This window comes from Mizuhopecten yessoensis, unplaced genomic scaffold, assembly GCF_002113885.1.
Source record: "Mizuhopecten yessoensis strain PY_sf001 unplaced genomic scaffold, ASM211388v2 scaffold1405, whole genome shotgun sequence".
In the NCBI taxonomy this organism is placed as follows: Eukaryota; Metazoa; Mollusca; class Bivalvia; order Pectinida; family Pectinidae; genus Mizuhopecten; species Mizuhopecten yessoensis.
In genome coordinates this window covers 823840-838377 of record NW_018404030.1, presented here as the reverse complement: position 1 = coordinate 838377, position 14538 = coordinate 823840, and the positions used below count along the sequence as shown (strand labels likewise).

General features: G+C 38.2%; 1 protein-coding gene across 4 annotated transcripts in view; it reads left to right on the top strand.

Moving 5' to 3' along the window:
- The window catches only part of LOC110461619 (probable E3 ubiquitin-protein ligase HERC1), a 153254-nt gene that overhangs the window by 34027 nt on the left and 104689 nt on the right, over positions 1-14538 (top strand). For all 4 annotated transcript variants that reach the window (XM_021515182.1, XM_021515163.1, XM_021515171.1 and 1 more), the window contains 8 exons: positions 2216-2355; positions 2561-2719; positions 3025-3131; positions 4919-5224; positions 7625-7864; positions 10051-10354; positions 11997-12193; positions 12769-12932. In XM_021515182.1, the coding sequence (XP_021370857.1) occupies positions 2216-2355; positions 2561-2719; positions 3025-3131; positions 4919-5224; positions 7625-7864; positions 10051-10354; positions 11997-12193; positions 12769-12932 (1617 nt within the window). The remainder of the gene's footprint in view (positions 1-2215; positions 2356-2560; positions 2720-3024; positions 3132-4918; positions 5225-7624; positions 7865-10050; positions 10355-11996; positions 12194-12768; positions 12933-14538) is intronic.

Below are 14538 nucleotides of genomic sequence, written 5' to 3'. Positions count from 1 at the left end.
TTTAAACAACTTCTTCTGAATAACTGAGACGGCTAGGGTGATGATATTTGGCCAGTAACATGCTGGGATGAAGGGCTACCAATTTTGTTTAAATAAATGACCTTGACTGATATTCAAGGTCACAGCTGGGGTCAAATATGTTTAAAACCTTTAAACAATTTCTTATGAGTAAGTTAAGCCAAAGGCCTAGGGTCCTTAAATTTTGCCAGTAACAGGCTCGAATGAAGGGCTACCAAGTTTGTTTAAATAAATGACCTTGACATATATTCAAGGTCACAGGGGTCAAATATGTTTAAATCTTTAAATGATTTGTTCTGTATAACCAAAAGCTCCAGGGTATGATATTTTGCTAGAAGCATGCTGGGTTGGAAGACTATACACTCTGTTCAACCTAATGTCTTTGTTCGACATTCAAGGTCACAGGGTTCAACTGTTTAAATCTTTTCATAGGTTCTTATGAATCAAACACTGATATTCTGCCTGTAGTTGTATTTTAGTCCACTTTTAAGATTACAAGTGTGAGATTAATACCAGGTGAGCGATTCAGGCCCGTTGGGCCTCTTGTATTAGCTCACCTGGCCCGAAGTCCGTCCGGCGTCAATGTTTTGTTTTATACAACTTCTTCTGAATAACCAAAAGGCCTAGGGTGATGATATTTGGCCAGAAGCAAACTGGGATGAAGGGCTACAAAGTTTGTAAAAAATTAATGACTTTCACCCATTTTCAAGGTTACAAAGGTCAAATATGTTAAAAACTTTAATCAACTTCTTCTGAATAACCAAAATGCCCAGAAAGATGATATTTGGCCAGCTGCATGCTTGGGTGAAGGGCTACCAAGTTTGTTCAAATGAATGACCTTCAATTATATTCAAGGTCACAGGGGTCAATTATCTTAAAAAATGTTTAAACAACTTCTCCTGAATAACCAAAATGCCCATGGTGATGATATTTGGCCAGTAGCATGCTGAGATGAAGGTCTACAAAGTTTGTTCTAATGAATGACCTTCACCCATATTCAAGGTCACAGGGGTCAAATATGATAAAAACTTTAAACAACTTCTTCTCAATAACCAAAATGACCAGGGTGATGATAATTGGCCAGTAGTATGCTGAGATGAAGGGCTACAAAGTTTGTTCAATTGAATGACCTTTACGCATATTCAAGGTCACAGGGGTCAAATATTTAAAAAAAAAAAATAAACAACTTCTTCTGAATAACCAAATTGCCCAGGGAGATGATATTTGGCCAGTAGCATGCTGAGATGAAGGGTTACCAAGTTTGTTCAAATGAATGACCTTCACCCATATTTAAGGTCACAGGGGTCAAATATGTTAAAAACATTAAACAACTTCTTCTTAATAACCAAAATGCCAAGGGTGATGATATTTGGCCAGGTGCATGCTAGTGTAAAGGGTTACCAAGTTTGTTCAAATGAAATACCTATCACCCATATTCAAGGTCACAGGGGTCAGTTGTAAAAAAGACCTTTAGGCCCAGGATGTTGATATTTAGTCAGTAGCATGCTGGGATCAAGGACTACCATGTTTGTTAAAGTGAATGACTTTGACTTATATTCAAGGTCACAGTGGTCAAATTTGTTTAAAACCTTTAAACTTCCTCTTCTGAATAACCATGGGTCCCGAAATGTTGATATTTTGCAAGTTGCATCCTGAGATGAAAAGCTATACAATTTGTTAAACATAATGACCTTGTTCGACTTTCAATCACATGGGTGAAATGTTTTAAAAAAAAAATAACAGGTTCTTTTGAAGGAATTTTAATCATAAATACTGATATTTTGTCTGTAGCTTTATTTTAGATCACTTTTAAGGTTACAACTTTCAATCACATGGGTGAAATGTTTTAAAAAGAAATAACAGGTTCTTTTGAATGAATTTTAATCATAAATACTGATATTTTGCCTGTAGCTTTATTTTAGATCACTTTTAAGGTTACAACTTTCAATCACATGGGTGAAATGTTTTTAAAAAAAATAACAGGTTCTTTTGAATGAATTTTAATCATAAATACTGATATTTTGCCTGTAGCTTTATTATAGATCACTTTTAAGGTTACAATTAGTGTGAGATTTATACCAGGTGAGCGATGCAGGCCCATTTGGCCTCTTGTTATGGTCACTTTAGAAATTGTCCTAAACTTATCACAAAAATTATCAAAAATTTAATTAATATATGTAATTACCTGATATAACAGGGTGTATGCTGGCAAACTTGGATCTGGTGTTGTGCAGGGTATACTGGATCTTCTGTGGATACAGCTGACCAGTTTGGTCACCTGCAGTGACCACTCCTTTCAGCCTCAGCAGGACCCAGCATCATCAGATATAGGACTGGGTATGGTCATTAATGTAAAAAAGGACATTCTCATGAATGCATAATTTTCTGTAGATTAGTATTACAATAAAATATGTCAATTTTATTTTAACTTACATTGATTGGGAATGAAGAATTCAATGTGATGAAAATGTTAAACACAATCTTTGGTTGCCTGAGAACAATGTTGTCATTGTGTGATAGCTGATTATAATGTTGTGTGCAGGGATGACATACAAGGTCAAATCACAGCTCCAGCTCGCCAACTTCCTGCTGTTTCTTAGACGAGTAGCCTCCACAAAGACAATATTGAAACTTTTCTCTGCCAAACGATGGGTTTCCATGTTCCTTAACCTTGCCAAACAAAAACAGGGGTCAAGTTCAGGTAAGAATTTTCACCTTTATTCCTGTGGGTAATGTTTGTAACACAAAATTGATGATGAATATCCTGTTTATCTCATCGTGTGGTGCCACATCTTTCACTGTTTCAGCTTCAGTATTTTCTTTAAAACTTTAAAAGCCTATCTATATAAGGTGTAGAGTAATGAAATTGAGTCTATCTATATATATTTGTCTATACCCTCTTCGATGGTCACAGATGTTTGTCCATTAGAACTGATCATTGAGCTTTTTGTACATGATAATGAAGAGGATTGTTACTATGTGAGTGATGGTAAATTATGTTTTTAGGCCAAGACATGGGGTACAGTCTACGGACCAGACTCATTGCTCTCAACCTCCTTGAGTCCATCCTCCTGTCATGTGATGAGAGCAATGATAATGATGATTGTAAACAGGTAAAGTTGAGTCTTTTCTTTATTACATACCCTTCTTAGGGCCCAGCATAGATGATGCAGAACCCTTTAGTAATAAGGTCTGCCCTTCCACAGTTTGTTTGCAGAGATTATCTCAGAATCCAAAAGTCTAATCTTTCTGAAATTTGACATGGTGATACAACATGAAATGTAGATGTGCAATAGGGGTTTAAACAATTACTTAGGTCAGGGTAAAGGTCATTGTTTTTAATTTCAAAAGTTTTTATTGATTTTTTTTCACATATCAATAATAATAATAATAAAAATATACAACATTTGATATAGCGCCCTATCTAGCTAGAATAATTTAAGCCACTCTAAAGCGCTTTACAGTACATAGATATACAGGAATAAGCAAGAGCTGCCTTATCAGGCGCTAACTACAAGTCCTATGCCACCTGGCTAATATCTCCATATGTGTGTATATGCCTGTGTGTGTGCTGGAGATGTATTGTGTTCTGTTCAAAGACATCACAAAACATTATGCAAATGTACAACATGCACAATACACATCCCAATATCAAATTATCACATCACCTATTCTCATTAGTTAGGAAAGTATACCTCACTGGTTAGGAATTTACCAATGGGATATGTATCCCTTGTGATCAAAACTGAAGTAAACCTCTATCTTTCCAAAAACTCCTGAACTCCTTTATCTGTTTGACCATAAATAATCCTCTCTGCCTTATAGTATTCCAAAATCTGATCTTTAAATAATGTCAAGATCAAAAATCTGCTCTTGAATTTTGATGAATATATATGCCTCTTTATCAAAAGGATCATGATATTTGAAACAGAGTTTCCCTGAACGTTGCCAAAATTATATTTTCAAAGTCTACTTCTTCTAGAAAATATGGGATCAACCATTCAAAAATTTAGTAACTACCATACATTCTGAAAACAGATGTTCATACGTTTCCTGTTGAACACGAAAGAAACTACAATTTGGAGACTCAACCTGTCTCATCTTGTGTGAAAACGAATTGGTTGGCAATATTCTGTGAATTAGTCTTTATTGAAACCATCTCAGACTGATGTCGTTAGTGACTCTCGGGATAAAAGAAAAACCTTTATTTAAGGGTGTGCCTCCACTGGGGACAGAGTTGTGGGATCCAATAGGGGAAACTGGGGGAAAACCTTTATTTAAGGGTGTGTGCCTCCACTGGGGACAGAGTTGTGGGATCCAATAGGGGAAACAGGGGGAAAACCTTTATTTAAGGGTGTCCCTCCACTGGGGACAGAGTTGTGGGATCCAATAGGGGAAACAGGGGGAAAATCTTTATTTAAGGGTGTCCCTCCACTGGGGACAGAGTTGTGGGATCCAATAGGGATAACAGGGGGAAAATCTTTATTTAAGGGTGTCCCTCCACTGGGGACAGAGTTGTGGGATCCAATAGGGGAAACAGGGGGAAAATCTTTATTTAAGGGTGTTCCTCCACTGGGGACAGAGTTGTGGGATCAAATAGGGGAAACAGGGGAAAATCTTTTAAAATTCTTCTTCTCCCATACCAATGCAGAGATTTTAACTGAATCTGGTATCGAGTATCTGTGAGCAAAGGGAACTGTATTTGTTTAAATGGAGTTTGTGGCCCGCATTGCGGCAGAGGCCCGATAATATTTTTGTGGGATGCCACTGGACTAATTTTTTGTTGTGTGGAGAGAATATATGAATAATTCTGCTGAGAATTTGGGAAGTGAGTCTATCAGTGATTTAAAAGTTTATTTAGTAATTTGCAAATGAAAAATAAAAGTGATGTTATTTGTAGATTGTGGAGGAACTATTCCAGAGCCTGGCATTAAACATGTGGGACATCCCACAGTGTAAGGCACTCCAGGACGCCAGCCAGAAGAAAGAAAGTCTTCTGCAGAAACTCACAGACTGTGAAAGGAACTCACTCGACCAGAATCTTGAGGAAGACTCGGACCATGCTACTATACAGGCTGCAAGTTTTGACTGTGAAAAAAGTCTCAATTGTACTGTGGAGAACTTGCAGACCTTGGTTCACAGTGGAGCAGGCAAGGGATATGGTCTGGGGGTCACCCCTATGACCTCGGGCTGTTATAAGTGGAAGGTAGGTCTGCATTCGATCTGTGTAGCATTGATGGAAATAAGGATAGTTCTACCATATTAGCAACAAGATGCCTAAAGTGCAAGTATCGCTCACATGGATATCTGAGCAATCATGGTGAAATATTCTCATTAAAGGATATACTGCTAACGAGTATGCTACTTGCTAACGAGCATGCTACTTGCCGAAAATATTTACCCCAGACCAAACTCTTTAAAGGTTTGACCATTGTGACCTTGAAAGAACATAATGGTTATAATTTATGGAAGCTTTATAGTAATCCATCTGAGCAGGTTACTTACAAAATATTATTTCCCTGTGCATCTAGGTTAAATTTAACCCACTGTGTATTTGAAAAGAGATCAAGGTCATTTATTTTTATTATCATCCCAGTATTCTGGTGAGATGTTGTTACCTGGGGTCTCATGGCCATTCAGAAGCTGTTTTATTAAGGTTTTTACATATTTGACCCCTGTGAGCTTGAAAATAGGTCAAGGTCATTTATTTTAGGAAACATTTAAGCACTTTTATCTTTTTCTGGTGGAATGTTTTTACCTAGGATATCATGGTCATTCAGAAGATGAAGTTTAAAGTTTTTTGTTAGGTAGCAGAATACAGTAGAAATGGCCTGACTCTGATAAACAAGGCACATGTCGAGGAAATGTAAACACAGCGGATTTACCCTACACAACACATGTATACATGTATATATATTTGTAAACTGCATTACATTTTCAATACATATAAAGCACTGAGAAGTGTATAAACCTCTTTTTTCTATGTATGTCACTTGTGTGAAAACCATGGTTACCACATCAAAAATTACCAAAAAATGCCAAAAAATGCTATTTTTAACCCAAAATTTGACCCCCGCAAGTAGTAATTTTTTTCCTAAGCTCTGTCTGAAATTATTGATTACCTACCTGGTTGCAGAATTATCTGGGTCGCAGTGAAATTGTAAAACTTGATTTTTTGCAATTTTGCGTCGTGTGCTGTTGTCAAAATTTTACCTCCTGTAAAGCTAGCTTTTCATGTGTACGCACCCTTTCGTATTATGGCCAAAATTTTATTCTCGAACCAAAGAAATCTTTCTTTTTTACAAATGTGAAGCTCACATAGCCCACTTCATCATGCTTATACCAATTTTAGTACAGTTTTATTTTTATGATATTTTTACATATCATTATACAGGGGTTAGCCATTTAACAAAAATATCACCCATGGCCACAACCCTCTACTGTACACTGCTACCTTAGCCCACCTGCCCAAAGCACGAGTCATGAGCTTATGCCGAGGTGTCCTTTTGTCCGTTAGTCAACTTTGAAAAATGCTACTGGTCCTTGACAACTCAGTGGATTTAGACTAAATTTGGCTCGGAGTGTTTTGGGCATTGGGGACTCAATTTTGTTTAAACAATTTCATCAGATGATTTTTTTTAAATTTTACCTAATTGCATTCAATAACTTCACATGCACTATCACATATCAACAAATCAACACATGTAAAAAATATATCACAGGCCGCATAGTTCATGTACTGTACAAAATGGCATTGGATATGAATCATATCAGTCTCATTTCTCTGGGCCGAAGGTGTTCTAGAGCATCTTTTTTGGTCTCAATTTTGTATAAAGCAAGGATGTGGCCCCCCTGGGGCAGAGGGGTTGGACCCAAAAAGGGAAATAGAGGAAAATGTTTCTCCTTCTGTACAAGTTAAGGGATTTAAACCAAATGTGGTCCAAAGAATGCTTAGGGATAAAAGAACTCAATTTTGTATGAACTGAGGCTGTGCCCCAATTTAGGGCAGAGGACTATGGGATGATGGGTCCAATAGGGGGAATGGAGGTAAATGATGAAATCTTGCTCCTTTTGTACCAATGAAGGGATTTCAACCAAACCGGAGCTGTTCTATAGTCGTTAGACAAAAAGGATCTGTTTGACGGCAGATGTGCCCCAAACTTGAGCATTTTTGGGCAAAGAGTATTCAGTTTTGTTTAAACAGAATATGTGGCCCCCTGGGTCAGAGTGACAGGGCCCAATACTGTTGATAAAGGAAACTATTTTAAAATCTTTCTCCTTCGATACAAATAGAGGGATTTTAGCCAATTTTGGTCTAGAAAAAAATCAGGCAAAAACATGTAAATTTTGTATTAATGGAGGGTGTGACCCAAGGTCCAGTCCAACTCCTGGAGACTATGTAATACCTTTCTGGGTCATGGAAACAAATGAGATCCCAATGCAATAAATGTTTACAAAATTGCTGGACATGAAGAATACACTCATGTTCTTAGTGTCTGGTATGGTACACAGCAGATTTTGAATTGAAAATACCAGGTGAGCTATTAAGGCCCCTGGACCTCTTGTTAAGATAAATTACTGATTTATCATGTGTAATTATTTACAGGTGCTCATAGTGAAAGAGTGCAAGAGCAATGAAGGTACTTGTGTGGGCGTGGCCAGGTGGCCAGTGAGTGACTACACGCACAGGAACTCTTCAGACATGTGGCTGTACCGCGCCTACAGTGGCAATCTGTACCACGGCGGCGAGACCTCCCAAACACTACCACCCTTCACACAGGGAGATTACATCACGGTTTTCCTTGACATGGACGCTCGTACACTCTCTTTTGGTAAAAATGGAGAGGTAATATACAGACTATTTGACAATTTTTAACATTTTTAGGTCACACCCCCCGTGACTCATTGCGATTGCCCTTTAGCCAGTGTCATGTGTCTGTTAACAATTTATAATTTTGAAATCTTCTCCATAATCACCAAATTCAAGAAAATTCTGCAGGAAAATTCCATGGTGAAGGCAAAGTAAATCATCACCTTTTTTGACACAAAAACTTAGTTTTCAGCATCTATATAATCTTGGGTTTGGTGAACTCTGACCTTGCTAATTTCAATGCGATTTGAGCTAACTGTATATAGTCATCAAGTAAAATTTGAACAAAACATGATGTTGATTTTGTGACAGGAGCGAGACAGGCCCAGTTTTGTTTCATTTCATTCCACGTGAATGTATAGGGACACCATTGTGAAGCCTGTCCATTCAGGATAAAATATAGAGAAAAGAAACACATGTGTGCCACTAGTCCTCTAGTGTCGTGGGCACTTTGATTACTTATAGGCATAGGAAATTTGCATTCAGAATATTGCTCTCAATAGTATAGTGTATAAGGGTACTGGCTGTGTAGGGAACACTGCAACAATGTTAGCTTTGTAATATTACCGCGGTGAACAAGTGGAACACGCTGTGGTCATCAGTGAACCACGTGTCAATCCTGTGGTCATCAGTGAACCACGTGTCAATCCTGTGGTCATCAGTGAACCACGTGTCAATCCTGTGGTCATCAGTGAACCACGTGTCAATCCTGTGGTCATCAGTGAACCACGTGTCAATCCTGTGGTCATCAGTGAACCACGTGTCAATCCTGTGGTCATCAGTGAACCACGTGTCAATCCTGTGGTCATCAGTGAACCACGTGTCAATCCTGTGGTCATCAGTGAACCACGTGTCAATCCTGTGGTCATCAGTGAACCACGTGTCAATCCTGTGGTCATCAGTGAACCACGTGTCAATCCTGTGGTCATCAGTGAACCACGTGTCAATGCTGTGGTCATCAGTGAACCACGTGTCAATCCTGTGGTCATCAGTGAACCTCGTGTCAATCCTGTGGTCATCAATGAACCACGTGTCAATCCTGTGGTCATCAGTGAACCACGTGTCAATCCTGTCAAGTCGGTGTATCATATTTGTTTGTCTGTTGAAATTACGTGATGGGTTAAATCTACGACTGGATTGTCCTCGCACATTTGCTGCTAAAATTGTAGTAGCTTTCTCTAAAATATTCAAAGAATGGGGTGAAAAACCTGACGTGTTCTTTTGTAATGTTCTATAAAGTCTTGCCACCTCGGGATTAAACTGACCTTGATCGAGAAGAGACGATAACTCCTCCTGGAGGTAGCGTATTTCCGCGACTCGGTGTGCCAGATATCTAATAAAGTCACTTACTTGATTCTCGTTGCCTTTGATTGTCACTAATAACTTCAGTGAAGTCTCAGTAAAATGTCCACACTTCTGAATCACGTTTGCAAACGGTTGGTCATTCCTCTTTATACCACGTGTTGAATCTGACAAACATAGATCTGGCGATAATTTTATCTTGGACACAGAGTCTCTGATACTGGAAAACACACCCTATATATTATCGGAAGTACCTATTGTAAGACCGATCGCCTCTGGTCTGACCTTCTGGTCCTGTGGTTGGCCGCCCAAGTCGCCATTTTGAGTGCTAGTATCTCCACGTAGATGTTAGACTGTGAAAATTCACATGAACTCAAATGTTCATCTCTTTTCTCTTCTTGTGACCTTCTAAGGAATTAACCCTTGACGTGATGTCGTCCAGACTGGCCTGGATAGCGTCCAATTTAGCTAAACCTGGGTCTTCCACTGACATAGTCGTAAGACTCTCCTGACGGGTGCAGCGTCAAGGAGAACTGATGCCCTAGTGGTGTAGCGCCACCTGGTGCATACGTAGTAACTTGTAGTTATTCCCCCTGACTACGCTCTCTCCTTAAACTGTCCGATTTACAAACCTTGATGTGAAAATGGATTAGTACACTTGTTCACAATATAATATATGACATTTGAGGTTTTAGCTTCACAGATGTAAAATGTGTTCATGAACAGCACTGGATAACACATGAGCAATAAAGATTCAATAGACCTCTTTTCTATCATGTAATCTCAAAGTTTGCATAACAATTGAAGAAAAGGGAAATTTATGCATAAGACTTAAAATTTTCTTTTGAATTATTTTTCAGGACGTGAAGCTTGCATTTGAAGACATTGAGGCATCCGAGCTGTATCCATGTGTTATGTTCTATAGCAACAATCCAACAGAGAAAGTCAAGATGACTGACATGCAGCTTTGTGAAAGCACAACCGACCTGTTGCCAGGGGACCCCTTGTGTTCTCCAGAATCTGTTGTCATGGTAGAGGCCAATGTGAAACTCCTGCGGACCCTCCACAGAACATCAACATGGAACAGTCACATCAACAGGAAGATTCTCCAACAGCTCAACATTGTGACAGGGCTGGGGAAATCAGAAACTGGCACAGACGATGGTAATTACATACACCAGAACCTGTCTAGTCTGGAAATTCTTAAAGAATATGTATAAGTTTTATATTGCAAAATAGTGTCATACTGTCTAAATCTGTTAAAAATGTTCTCTCACCAACTTATAGTTCACAATAGACAATTGTTTCATTGGTACTGGGGGAACAGTCAAATCATTGACCCGAGGTAGCAGGGAAGACCTAGGGAACTGTTGCCCATGGCCGAAGTCTGAGGGCAACAGTTCCCTAGATCTTCCCTGCTAACGAGGGTCAAGGATTTGGTTGTTCCCCCAGTACCAATGAAACAAATGGTTTATTACCTGACTCTCTATTTAAGAAATTTCCTGAATTGTGCGAGTTAAGATAAATGACTGTATGAAAGGATTGAAGATTTCATTCTACGTAAAATCTACACAAAATCTCGTTCAGTTCTTCATTACTGCAGGTTTCGTCGATCATAACACCTTTCTCTGCACAATATTTATCCAAAATATTCACAGCTTCCTTAATGACGTTTTTTGTACTAAGAGAGTCACTATTTTTCATAAGCAATTCCAAATCTTGCTCAGAAACATCCTCAAATTTGGCATTATTCGCCATTTTCACCAGACAACAACAAACAAATCTGTATCCAAAAGACGCTTGAGTGGGGCCGCCGACGGGGAAATTGTCTGCGCACGATTGTCGCGCATGCAACAGTTAGTGTGCAACAGTCGACTGTTGCCCCCTGACATTATTGGTTTTCAGTCTTTTCTAGGGATTTTTTTATTAAAAGAATCAAAAATACTTCATATACACTTAAATAGAGAGTCAGGTAATAACATTAGCTGTTACTTTTCCATTTATTATGCTCCCCGATAATTTTCGGGGGGGAGCATATAGTTGCCGCTTGGCCGTCCGTCCTTCCATTCGTCTGTCCCTTTCATGTCATGAGCATAACTTTACCCACATTAAGGCTAGGATCATGAAGCTTGGTGTGCATCACTCATACTAAGACGATGTGCACTGTGCCAGATTTAGGGCCCACAACCCCTTATTTACAGAGTTATTGCCCTTTCCTAAAAGGTCGTGTCGGGAGCATAACTTTGCCCGCATTTAAGATAGGATCATGAAACTTTCACTTGGTATGTACATAAGTCATACTAAGGCAATGTGCACGGTACCAAATTCAGGGCCCACAACCCCTTAATTACAGAGTTGTTGCCCTTTCCTAAAATGTCTTGTCCGGAGCACAACATTGCCTGCAGTTAAGCTAGAATCGTGGAACTTGGTGTGTATTTCAGTCACACTAAGGTGATGTGCACTGTACCATATTCAGGGTCTGAAGCCCTTAATAATAGAGTTATTGCCCTTTGCTAAAATATCAGACACATGTACACATGTATGTATGTTAAAACATTATTTTTCTTCTCCCAAACTCCCCATTTCAACATATTTTTACCAATATGTGTCATAAATCTAACCAAATGCTTCAATTTCACAAACAGGAAAAGCCTCCAATAAATTTTGTTTTTGGGGAGCATACATCAGTTCCACTGATACTCTTGTTGATATTATCCATTGTGTGGAAAAGTTAGATACCTGTAATATACAGTATGCAAATGAAAGAAGATTATCATTGTAGTTGCTTTAAAATAATATATTTCAGCTGATAGTTGCAAGGAGAAACAAGATGAAGAAAAATCAGAAAGTCCGAACACAAAGAAAAACTTTGAAGAAAAGAAGGAAGACAAATCAGAAAAAGAAGATGACAAAGATGATGTCAAGGATAATACCGACAACTCAAAAAGAACAGCAACCCTGGATTTAATAGACATGGACACACTTCAGTTGTTGTGTCATGAGGTTAGTGATTTGATAGACATGGACACACTACAGTTGTTGTGCCATGAGGTTAGTGATTTGATAGACATGGACACACTACAGTTGTGTCCTGAGGTTAGTAATTTTAAATTTAAGAAAATATAGATAGAAAGATTAGCTTATATATGCAGCTAGAATATAGAATATACTCAATATTCAAGTTTATATGTTTAAACAAAAAACCGTATATATTGTTAAGCCATTTCTCAATTTATACCAACCACGATTGTCATCACACAACATTCGTCTGTTGTCCACACAAATGTGTGCAAGCAGTAATTGTCCAGATTTTAATCATTCACGCATCGCACACACCGCACCTTGTGTAACGTTGTGCGATCCCACAACTGCTACAAGAGAAATAAACAGGTTGACTGTTTCTTGTGTTTATATATAGTTGTATTCAAAACCACATCTAAAATGCAATGTTTTCCCCAACAATTGAAATCCTTTCATTTGTCAACTTCTTAATTGACATTTGAGCCAGTGTATGTGACAGTACTTCTCCACACAACCTGTTAATCAAATGTGATAGTTTCGTTTAACTTTCGACATAGGTGTGGCCAAGCCTTGTCCTGATAGGTGGTCTTGACCCAGGGCTTCATGTTGGGGGTCGCTGCATTCACAAGACAACCTTCAAGACGGGGACATTGATGGGTGTAGCCAGGGATGGAGCAAACACAGCAAAGGTCCAATGGGATGATGGGGACACCTCTCCAAGGTCAGTTAACTTGTATGCTGAAGATTAGCTTGCAGATTGTCCACTTCCTGTTTGACTATAAATTATGTATTTGGCCATTCATACGTTTCCTATATTTTGCTAAAATTCTTATGAATTCCTATATTTAAAAAACTCAGCAATCATATTGTTTAGAATTTGTTAATTGATAGTACCCTAACCATACAAGATGGAATTCTATGTACTTGAGTGTGTCCAATATAAATAGGTAGGTTGTATAAGTTAAATCAATAATAACTATGCCAGAATAACAGCTATGTGATGTACATTAATTGGTCAATAATATATATTTTTAGCTCACCTGGCCCAGAGGGCCAAGTGAGCTTTTGCCGTGGTGCGGCGTCCGTCGTCAACTTTTTACTTTAAACAACTTCTTCTGCCAGGATGCCTAGGGTGATGGTATTTGGCCAGTAGCATGCTGGATGAAGGGCTACCAAATTTATTCAAATCAATGACATTGACATATATATTCAAGGTCACAGGAGTCAATTATCTTAAATAACTTTCAAACAAATTCTTACAAAGATCCAAAAGGCCCCGGCTGATTTTATTTAGCCAGTTATATGTTGGAATGAAGTGCTACCAAGTTTGTTAAAATTAAAGACATTGACTTATATTCAAGGTCAAAGGGGTCAAATATGTAAAGAACCTATTAACAACTTCTTTTGAATAACCAAAAGGCCCAGGATGATGATATTTGGCCAATAACATGCTGACATGAAGGGCTACCAAACTTGTTCAAATGTATAACATTGACAGATATTTAAGGTCACAGGGGTCAATTATCTTAAAAAACTTTCAAACAAATTCTTTTAAAGAACCAAAAGGCCTAGGCTTATGTTATTGGGCAAGTTGGGAGTAAGGGCTACCAAGTTTGTTCAAATGAATGACCTTGACTTTTATTCAAGGTCAAAGGGGTCAAATATGTTGAAAACCTAAAAATGACATCTTCTGAATAATCATAAAGCCCAGAATATTGGTATTTGGCTAATAGTATGCTTGGATGTAGGGCTACAAAGTCTTCAAAACGAATTACCCTGACCTATATTCAAGGTCACAGGGGTCAAATATGATTTAAATCTTTGAAAGTCTTCTTCTGAATAACCAATGTTAAAGGGAATGTTAATATTTGGCCAGCAACATCTTAGATGAAGGGCTTTCAAGTTTTTTCAGTGGAAACCTTGACCCACTTTCATGGTCACATTTGGTCAAATGTATATACACCTTTAAATGACCTAAATTCAATATACAAAATGTCTTGGTTGGTCATATTTGGCAAGCTGCATGCTGAGATGAAGGGCTATAAAGTTTGTTCAACGGAATGACCTCGTTTGACTTACAAAGTTTGGGGGGTCAAGTGTGTTTAAATCTTTCAACAGGTTCTTTTGAATGATTTATAGTCATAAATACTAATGTTTTGCATGTAGCTTTATTTTAGTCCACTTTTAAGGTTATAAGTTTTTATAAGAGATTAATACCAGGTGAGCAATGCATGCCCATTGGCCTCTTGTTATTATTTGATCTAGTGTTATTAGAAAATATTTTTATCTGTCAGTACATTTTTGAAGTCTCAGTTGACCTATTGCAA